The following is an 11,109-nucleotide window of genomic DNA, read 5'->3' on the forward strand; positions in this document are numbered from 1 at the left end:
CATCCTTTTGCTTTTTAAGGCATATTTTATCAACCTAGTATGTTGTACTCTTAATGTTGAACAGTAATATGGTCCTTCTTGACACTTAACATAATACATTTGAAGAATATGGAGAGAGTTTGGCACTCTAACTCCCACAGAAATACTAACATAAAAATGAAATGCAGAGTTCAGCCTCAGATTCCCAGCCCTGTTTTGCAGCCACTACCCAGTTTTCATTTCATACTGTGAGCCTCCTTACAGCCTTTGGTCCCCTGTACTTTATAGCAGGTTCCCACTAGCTATCTGTTTTACAATTGGTAGTGTTCATGTGTCAGTCCTAATCTCCCAATTTGTCCCTCCATCCCCTTCCTCCACTGTGTCCACACGTCTGTTCCCTAGGTCTGCATCTGTATTCTTGCCCTGGAGCTAGGTTTATCTGTACCATGTTTCTAGATACCACATATATGCGTTAATATATGATACTTGTTTTTCTCTTTCTGACTTACTTCACTCTGTATGACATGCTCTAGGTCCATCTACTCTCTACAAATGACCAAGTTTCTTTCCTTTTTATGACAGAATAATGTTCTGTTGTTCATATGTGCCACATCTTCCTTCATCTGCTGTTGGACATTTAAGTGGCTTCCATGTCCTGGCTATTGAAAATAATGCTGCAGTGAGCATTGGGGTGCATCGTTTTGAATTATAGTTTTCTCAGGGTATATGCCCAGTAGTGGCCTTGCTGGGTCATATGGTAGTTCTGTCGTTCGTTTTTTAAGGACCCTCCATACTGTTCTCCACAGTGGCTGTATCAGTTTACATTGCCACCGGTAGTGCGGGAGGGCTCCCTTCTCTCCACTCGTCTCCAGCATGTACTGTTGGTAGATTTGTTTTGATAATGACCGTTCTGACTGGTGTAAGGTGATAGCTCCTTGTAATCTTGATTTGCCTTTCTCTGATAATTAGTGATGTTGAACATTGTTTCCTGTGCCTCTTGGCCATCTGAACGTCTTTTTTGGAGAGATGTCTGTTTAAATCTTGCATCCATTTTAAAAAAAATTTTAATTGAGCTCCATGAGCTGTTTGTATATTTTGGAGATTGATTCTTTGTCCAGTGCTTCATTTGCAAATATTTTCTTCCATTCTGAGAGCTGTCTTTTCATCTTGTTTATGGTTTCCTTTGCTGTACCAAAGCTTCTAATTTTAATTAAGTCCCATTTGTTTATTTTTGTTTTTATTATCGTTACTCTAGGAGATGGGTCAAAAAAGATCTTGCTGTAGTTTATATCAAAGAGTGTTTTTCCTGTTTTCCTCTAAGAATTTTATAGTTTCTGACCTTATATTCAGCTCTTTAATCCATTTTGAATTTATTTTTGTGTATGGTGTTAGATGGTGTTCTAATTTCGTTCTTTTACATATGGCTGTCCAGTTTTCCCAGCACCACTTATTGAAGAGGCTGTCTTTTCTCCATTGCATATTCTTGTCTCCTTTGTCACAGATTATTAGGTGCCCATAAGTGCCTGGGTTTACCTCTGGGCTTTCTATCCTGTGTCATTGATCTCCATTTCTGTGTTTATACTAGTACCCTACTGCCTTGGTTACTGCAGCCATGTAGTATAGTGTAAAGCCATGGAGCCTGATTCTTCCAACTCCATTTTTCTTTCTTAAGATTGTTTTGGCTATTCGGGATCTTTTGTGTTTCCATATAAATTATAAGATTTTTTTGTAGTAATTATGGGAAGAATGCCATATTCCTCAGTCTGTGTAATCTTTGATTTCTTTCATCAGCATCTTTTAATTTTCTGAATATGTCCTTTGCTTCCTTAGGTACGTTTATTCCTCAGTATTTTATTCTTTCTGATGCAATGATAATGGGATAATTTCCTTGATTTCTATTTCTGATCTTTCATTGTTAGCATATGGAGATGACTTTGTATTAACTTTGTATCCTTAAGCTTCACAAAATTCACTGATGAACTCTAGTGGTTTTCTGGTGACATCTTTAGGATTTTCTCTGTGTGGTGGTATCTCATCTGCAAACAGTGACAGTATTACTTCTTTTCCAATTTGGATTTCTTTTATTTCACTTTCTTCTCTGATTGCTGTGGCTAGAACTTCTAAATCTATGTTGAAAAATATTGCCAAGAGTAGACATCCTTGTCTTGTTCCTGATCTTAGAGGAAATGCTTTCCATTTTTAACCTTTGAGAATGATATTTACTGTGGGTTTGTCATATATGGCTTTCATTATGTTGAGGTAGGTTCCCTCTATGGCCAATTTCTGGAGCATTGATTTTTTTGTTTGTTTTTTTAATCAATGCGTGTTGAATTTTGTCAAATTTTGTCAATTTCCTGCATATATTGAGATGATATGGTTTTTACCTTTTAGTTTGTTGATACGGTGTGTCACACTGATTGATTTGTGGACCTTGGGAAATCCTTGCATCCCTGTGATAGATCCCACTTGATCATGGCATATGATCCTTTTAATGGGTTGTTGGATTCAGTGTGCTAGTATTTTCTCGTGGAGAAGGCAATGGCACCCCACTCCAGTACTCTCGCCTGGAAAATCCCAGGGATGGAGGAGCCTGTTGGGCTACAGTCCATGGGGTCGCTAAGAGTCGGACACGACTGAGCAACTTCACTTTCACTTTTCACTTTTATGCACTGGAGAAGGAAATGGCAACCCACTCCAGTATTCTTGCCTGGAGAATCCCAGGGACAGGGGAGCCTGGTGGGCTGCCGTCTTTGGGGTCGCACAGAGTCAGACACGACTGAAGCGACTTAGCAGTATTTTCTTGGGGATTTTTGCATCTTTGTTCATTAGTCATGAAGTGAAATGACGTGAAAGTTGCTCAGTCATGTCCGACTCTGTGCAACCCCATGGACAGTCCATGGAATTCTCTAGGCCAGAATACTAGAGTGGGTAGCCGTTCCCTTCTCCAGGGTATCTTCCCAACCCAGGGATCAAACCCAGGTCTCCCACATTGTAGGCAGATTCTTTACCAACTGAGCCACCAGGGAATCCCTCATCAGTCATACTGGCCTGTAATTTTCTTTTTTTGTGATATCTTTGTCAGGTTTTAATATCAGGGTGATGATGGCTTCATAGAATGAGCTTGGGAGTGTTTTTCCCTCTACAATTTTGTGTAAGAGTTTCAGGAAGGTAGATGTTAAATAGAATTTGCCTGTGAAGACATGTGGTCCAGGAGTTAGTTTGTTGAAAGATTTTTAATTACAGTTTCAGTTTCAGTACTTGTGACTGGTCTGGTCATGTTTTAATTTCTTCCTAGTTCAGTCCTGGAAGGTTGTACCTTTCTAAGAATTTGTCCATTTCTTTTAGGTTGTCCGTTCTACTGGCTAATAGTTGCTTGTGGTCATCTCTTACAATCCTTTGTATTTCTGTGGTGTCCCTTGTAACTTATCTTTCATTTCTAATTTTATTGATTTGAGTCCTCTCCCTTTTTTCCTTGATGAATCTGAATAAAGATTAATCCATTTTCTTTTTCTTCTCAAAGAACCAGATTATAGTTTCATTTGAAGTGAGAAGTGTTAGTCACTCAGTTGTTTCATTAATCTTTGCTATTGTTTTCTTCGTCTCTGTTTCTCCTCTGATCTTTATGATTTCTTTCCCTCTACTGACTTTGGGTTTTGTTTGTTCTTCTTTCTCTAGTTGCTTTAGGTGTGAGGTTAGGTTGTTTATTTGAGACTTTTGCTGTTTCTTCAGATAAGGCTGTATTGCTATAAACCTCCCTCTGACAACTGCTTTTTCTGCATGCCATACATTTTGGATTGTCCTATTTTCATTGTTATTTGTCTCTAGTTTTATTTCCTCATTGATTTCTTCTGTGATCCAGTGATATTTAATAACATATTGTTTAGCCTCCACATGTTTGTGTTTTTTACAATATTTTTTTCCTGTAATTGATTTGTAATCTCATAGTGTTGTGGTTGGAAAAGATATTTGATATGATTTCAATTTTCTTAAATTTACTGAGGCTTCATTTGTGACCCAAGATGTGGTCTGTCCGAGAGAACGTTCTGTGTTCTGTGTGCACTTCAGAAGAAAGTATATTTTGTTGCTTTCTGGGGTATTTTTTGATTTGCCTGCTTTCTTCTTTGACCGATTGGTTGTTCAGGACAGTGTTGTTTAATTTCCACATATTGTGAATTTTTCAGTTTTCTTATAATTTCTAGTTTCATACCATTGTGGTTGGTAAAAATATTTGATATGATTTCAGTCTCCTTAAATTACTTAGATTTGTTTTGTGGCTTATCTATCTTCAAGAATGTTCTGAGCATGCTTGAGAAAAATGTGTATTCTGCTGCTGTTAGGCAGAATGTCCTTTATCTGTCTATTAAATCCCTTTGATCTAAAGTGTAGTTCTAATCCAGCGTGTCCCTTTTAATTTTTTGTCTGGATGATCTAGCCGTTGTTGAAAGTGGTATACTGAAGTTCCCTTCACTTGCTGTATTGTTGTCTATTTCTGTCTTCACATCTATTAGTATTTGATACATTGTGGTCCTCCAATGTTTGGTGTATGTGTATTTATTATTGTTATATCCTCTTAATGATTTGATCTCTTTGTCATTGCATAATGATCTTGTTTGTCTCTTGTTACCATTTTTAGCTTAAAGTATATTCAATCTGATGAAAGTTTAGTACATCAGTTCCCTTTTGGTTTCTAGGAATATCTTTTTCCAGCGTTTCATCTTGAGAGTATATGTTCTTAAAGCTGAATTGAGTTTCTCGTAAGCAGCATGTCAAAGTGAAGTCGCTCAGTCCTGTTGACTCTTTGCGCATATAGTTGGGTGTTGTCCATCCACACAGTCTATGCCTTTTCATTGGAGAATTTAGTCCATTTACATTTTGAATAAGATTGATATGTAAGGAATTACTAATGCCATTGTATTGTTTTCTGGCTGTTTTGTTGTTCTCTTGTTCTTTTTTTCCTCTCTCTTGCTACATTATTTGTAAATTGATGATTTCTTGTAGTGGTATGCTTTGATTCCCTTCTCTTTATCTTTTGTGAATGTGCCATAGATTTTTGCTTTGTGGTTCCTATGAAGCTTACATAAGTCATCATATAGATATAACAGTCTGTTTCACACTAATAATAGCCTATTTCAATCATATCAAGTATTTCTACCCATTTATCCCCTCTTTTTATGCTTTTGATGTCACAGTTATATATCACCTTTTATCTTGTGTATTTATTAACCAGTACATAGCTATAGTAATTCTTAATATTCTTGTCCTTTAACCAATATATGAAAGATGCATGTTAAACACACCACCATATTGCAATAGTATGTTTACTGGTGTGTTGGATATTTTCATGTACTAATTAATGTTCTCTGATTTAACTTGAACTTCTTTCATCTTTTTTTTTTTTTTTAAATATGACAGGTCTAGTGGTGATGGATTCCTTCAGCTTTTATTTGTCTGGGATAGACTTTATCTTGCCTTCATTTCTGAAGGACAGTTTTACCAGTTGGAGTACAGTTAGTTTTTTGTATCTATGGGTTCCACATTCAACCAAGTGTGAATCAAAAGTACATAAGGAGAAAGATTCCAGAAAGTTCCAAAACTTAAGTTTGCCATGCACCAGCAACATTTAAATAGCATTTACATTGTATTGAGTGTTAAAAGTAGTGTAGGAATGATTTAAAGCATATGGGAGGATGTGAGTAGTTTATATGCCAATAAATCCTACACCATTTTATATAAGTACTTGAGTATATGCAGATTTTGGTAACCTGAGAGGGGAAGGGAGGAGAGTTCTGAAACTAATTTCCCACAAATTCTGAAGAATGTCTGTATTTTTGGTTGGCAACTTTTTTTCTTTTCAATACTTTTGATGTATCTGCATTGAGCTTCCTTAAAACAGCTATTTTGAATTCTTTATCCAGCAAATCGTAGAACTTTATCTCTTTGCGATTGTTTCTTAGAAGATTATTTTGATCCTTTTGGTGGTGTCGTGTTTCCTTAATTTTTCACGTTTCAAGTTTTGTGTTGCTGTCCTCACATTTGCAATAGCAGTCGTCTCCTCCAGTCTTTACTAACTGCCTTCAGGAGAGAAATACCTCTGTCAGCCTTTCTAGGGATTCTGAGGCTTTCTCAGGCTTTCCTCACATATGCCTGCTCTGTGCTTCTTGCTCTCTTTTAAGGCAGAATTATTAAGCTTGTGTCCCTTCTCTTGATCCTGCAATGCACGAGGTTGAATACTGATAGCTTCCCTTTTGTTTTCCCATGGGTGATCCTAAAGCTGAAGTTTGTGGCCTATCCCTGACCCACAGATTTGGTTCATGCTCATTAGCTATCTGCCAAAGCTCACTCTCACCACTAGCCTCAGGAGCACTTGCAGGGAGCTGGACACAGGCAGGACAGGGGTGAGGTTGGGTGAGGCCCATGGAGCTCTGGGGGTGCCCATGGGCCACTTGGAGAGATCTACTTGCAAGGCATCTCCAGCACTTCATGGGCAGGCATCTGGGTGGAATTCAAGATGTAGGTGGTAGGATTCATGTCCTTTTAACTCCCTCTGAGAGTCCTATCTACCTAGCCTGTCTTCCCACCACCCTGTGGAGCTCATGATTTAGTTCTCTGGATAGGGTGAGAGAGAAATGGGAAAGAAGTTTCACACAGTTGGGGAGGTCAAGCACTCACTCACATGCTCTCACTTACCTTCATGGGAAAAATCACAGGCCAAGATCTCTCTTGGCCCTGAACTATGCCACCTTTGGGGAGGATTGGTGTGAATAAAATCAAGGTGTTTCATTTACCCTCTCCAATGTGTCCAAACTCTCATTTTTTTGCTCCATTGGTATGCTGAAACTTCTCCACAGGAGACCCAGACTTAAATAAAGTCTCACTTGTCTGTGGCTGATTGTCTCAGACTGCCAACAAGTTATTCCACAGCCAAGAAGGCCTAGAACTGTGGTTTGTGGTCCACTGCAGGGTTCACAGCTGAGATTGAGGTCCTTATGCCTCTTACTCACACGTGATTGGTTGAGACTCCTCTAGGGTCTTTTGGTGTATAGTGCTAGATCCTGCAGTATCCGCAAAGGCACTTTTGTCCATGGATGGATGCCAGATTGTTGTTGTTGGATGGGAACATGAGTAAGGATATCCCATTTAGCCATGTTGCTGACATCACCCTCTAGTACTGCACTGTTTAGAAGAGTCCTTTTCTGAAGATACCAAATTATGACCATGTTTTGACTAATATTTTCAGATTTATTGCATTATTCTCTTTTGGGGAAATGTTTTCTAGGTTCATAACATTATCCCCCTTTGGGGTAAGTTGTTGTTGTTGTTCAGTCACCCAGTCATGTTCAACTTTTCGTGACCCCATAGACGCAGCATGCCAGGCCTCCCTGTCTCTTACCACTCCCAAAGTTTGCCCAAATTCATGTACCTTGCATCAGTGATGCCATCCAGCCATGTCCTCCTCTGACTCCCTCTTCTCCTTCTGCCCTCAATCTTTTCCAGTATCAGGGACTTTTCTAGTGAGTCAGCTGTTCATATCAGATGACCAAAATATTGGAGCTTCAGCTTGAGCATTCAGGGTTGACTTCCCTTAAGATTGACTGGTTTGATCTCCTTGCTATCCAAGGGACTCTTCTCCAGCACCACAGTTTTAAAGGCATCAATTCTTTGGCGCTCTGCCTTCTTCCTGGTCCAGCTCTCAAAACTGTATGTGACCACTGGGAAGACCATGGCTTGACTATATGGACCTTTGTCATCAGAGTAATATCTCTGCTTTTCAACACACTATCTAGGTGTCATAGCTTTCCTGCCAAGAAGCAGTTGTCTTCTGATTTCATGACTGCAGGCATCATCCTTAGTGATTTTAGAACCCAAGAAGAGGAAATATGTCCCTACCTCCACCTTTTCCCCTCTATTTGCCATGAAGTAATGGGGCCAGATACCATCTTAGTTTTTTTAATGTTTAGTTTTAAGCCTTTCACTCTCTTCCTTCACCCTCATCAAGAGACTGTTTAGTTCCTCTTCACTTTCTGCCATTAGTATCATCCACATGGGTAACTTGCCTATAGAATATCTAAATTATTATTTAATAATTAATTTTTCATACCAATTGCAACTTACTTGCTATGGAAAGTAGTATAAAATATCTTTTTAAAATTTTAACTGGTCCACAAAGCAGCAAAGTTGCTAATTCTGAAAATATTTTCCATCTACATAAATTTTCCAAATTTTTTTTTTTTTAATTTTCTGAACCAGCTGTTTCCTGTACAGAATATAATGTGAGGAGCACCTTAACAAAGGATGCATAAGTAAAACCCACTAATTAGGCTGCTCTGAGATGCACTTGAGGTATAGGCAGAGCAAAATCAGTATTAACTTGTTCCAAATAAATCATGGTACTCTAGTCCAGTGGAATTGGTACCAAACTGGCCATACTCAAGAAGATCAGGACTCAGTACTTTTTCTTAAAGTCCTCTTTCTGCTAAGAAGAGCTTTCTTTTCTTTACTGGCTGGATTCTCATTATAAGGAACTCTTTCATGTTCATCTCTGTAGGTACCCACCCTTTTAAAATATGGTTATTTGTGGCTTTAAATAACCTCATAGTGTTGTCAGTGTATCTTTCCTCCAATGGTGAGAGAGAATGGCTGCTGAGTCAGAGTATTGGGCATTTGTGGGAGGTGCATGGGAAAATTATTTACAGATTTCCTTCAAGCTGGTCAGAACTGGATATATTGATTAGGCACATTCACTTGATATCCCAGCTATCTTCTTAAGGTATAATAGAGTTGTTTGAAACTGGAGCAGTTTGTTGTCTTTTGGAATGCATCTTACGCTTGGAATATATTTTGGTTTCCATCATCTGGCTTTTGAATTTAGAGTCATTCAGATGTAAGTTTGAAGATCATGTGCATAATATGGGTTCAGTCATTTAACCTCTCTTAACCTCATTGTAGAATGAGGCCAGTGCTCCCCACACCAAGGATTTTCATGAAGATAAATGTTGTAGTCTATGTAAAGCATGTAGCGCAATGCCAGACCATTGGTAAGCCCTTAATAAACAGCTGCTACTGGCATAACTACCAGGTGGATTTTTAAATTTTGTTTTAAACTTGTGGCCAATAATTTGGTCATCTTTGAACATGATGATGGATAATGGTTTTCAGAATGCCTTGAGGATATTTTATTTTTTCTTCAGTTTTTCTTGTGTCAAGTGGTTTTTTCTACCTTCAGAAATTAGTTATATTTTTATGGTCTGTGTGTCAAGTGTGTGCAGAATACCACAGTAATGTTTATGTTTTCTTAAGACCATTTGTGAATCTTAGATACAGATTTAAATGGGGCAGAATTACTTTTTGTCTTAAGTAATTTTTAACTTAACATTTCTTGTTCTATTTTATTCATGATCCATGTATCACAAATTGATGCAACAGATATTACCTAAAGGATAAACTAACTTTAGATAGAGATGGTTTGATATGGCAGAACAAGCACAGATTGGAGCCAGTCTGGAGCCAGACTCTGGGCCAGTTGGTGTCCTCAAATTGTGGATGCTGTATCCAGAGCTCCTAGAATTATTGTGAGGATTAGATGAGACCGTGTGTACAATGTACCCTGCCCAGTGCCTGGTATATGATAGCCCTTTGCCCACATCTGTTAATGAATGAGAAGGGACTTATTTATGACACAGATAGCCTGATGTTATTATAGCTTCTTTCCTTCTTGAATAATAATACCACTTTGTCAAGTATCTGTTATTGGTAATTTTGTCCTATTTTTAACGTCTAATTTCATAATAATGTAGTTATTTATAACGGAAATCATTGGATTTGTTTCCACCAGTGATATCAAGAAGAAGCAGACAATGAGGAAAAGGAACAACAGTGAAGTAGAAGACGCGGGACCAGCAAGTCGTGACCGAAAGAAAACCAAGTGGGAAACCTTAGAACCTTTGGATACAGGCCTGTCTTTAGCTGAGGACGAAGAGCTGGTGTTACATCTGCTCAAAAGTCAAAGCTAAATTGTTCCTGCTCTTGTCTTCTCCTTTAAATCTCTGGTCATGATTATGTGGACAAGAAGTTGAAAAAAACAGTAGGTTTGGGGCACTTAAGTAACATGAGTCCCATGTCCAGAGGACCCATTCTTCAGACAGGAGTGATCACATCTCTAAGCCCCTTTCACAGGCCGTGCTTGAAGCATCCCAGAGGAAACTCACAGTAACAGTGGATTATAAAATTTGCTGATCCTGTTTTCCAGCATGTGCTCTGTTAGATTCTATCCATGGGTTCCTACATCTATCATTGGAAATGCTTTCTGTGTTTTACTGGCAAGTTCTGAAGACCTTGTTTCATTGTTAGCGGTTCCTGTCTTGCTTATCATACAGAAGTTTCTCTGTGATATTAAACAAAATTGCTCACAATTTTGATATATTTAATATTTCTAAAGAGTATGACGGACCAACCCTGAGAAAAAAACGAATATTTTTGAATTGCCATGATCAATAATAAACATATTTCCTATAAAGTATTACTGTTTTCATTGTATCCAGAAATATGAGAGATTCTCAAGGGAAGGCTTTTAAGATTAAAATACTTGGCCAACTCCTAAAACAGTGAATTTTGTATATTCTTAAATTAGCCTTCCTAAAGATATCTTTTAACTTACACTTGCAGACTGGGTAGCCATTTATAAATAGAAGTCCTGAATCTGAAGACTTTGTTATCTAAAACCAGATCTGCTAGTGAGCACCTCGTATGCTTTAGGTCCTCTACAAGTGCCTTGTTGAGGATGCTCCACAGATCGCAGCCCAGAGCCAGCTCGTGATTATGAGTAGAACAAGACAGATTCTCTTTTGGTTACAAATGACTGGCAAACTCTTCACAGGGAAAGGAATCTGTGCCTTGGCACGACACCACTGATCTGTTCATAGATGTATCACCTTCTCCTTGTCTTCTCTCTTTCCTACTTTCCACTCCATACACAAAAATAGTTTTTGGTTACTGGTGCAAATGATTCATGAATTCAAGAAAGGGAATATCCACAAACACTTCCATCTCAGCCTAAGTCCATATTTGTATCTTAAAGGTTTCTCCTGCCTTTGTACTTGACATCCTCATGAGTGATACTAACATCCTTCAGAC

The 11,109-nt window shown here is 38.3% G+C and overlaps 1 protein-coding gene across 1 annotated transcript in view; it reads left to right on the top strand.

The window, feature by feature from the left end:
- The window catches only part of DDX10 (DEAD-box helicase 10), a 302,422-nt gene extending 291,930 nt beyond the window's left edge, over positions 1 to 10,492 (top strand). The window contains exon 18 of the mRNA XM_070803372.1: positions 9,812 to 10,492. Coding sequence (XP_070659473.1) covers positions 9,812 to 9,989 — 178 coding nt within the window. The 3' untranslated portion in view covers positions 9,990 to 10,492. The remainder of the gene's footprint in view (positions 1 to 9,811) is intronic.
- The last annotated feature ends 617 nt before the right edge of the window (positions 10,493 to 11,109 follow it).

The sequence above is a fragment of the Bos indicus genome, chromosome 15, assembly GCF_029378745.1.
Source record: "Bos indicus isolate NIAB-ARS_2022 breed Sahiwal x Tharparkar chromosome 15, NIAB-ARS_B.indTharparkar_mat_pri_1.0, whole genome shotgun sequence".
NCBI classification, from domain to species: domain Eukaryota; kingdom Metazoa; phylum Chordata; class Mammalia; order Artiodactyla; family Bovidae; genus Bos; species Bos indicus.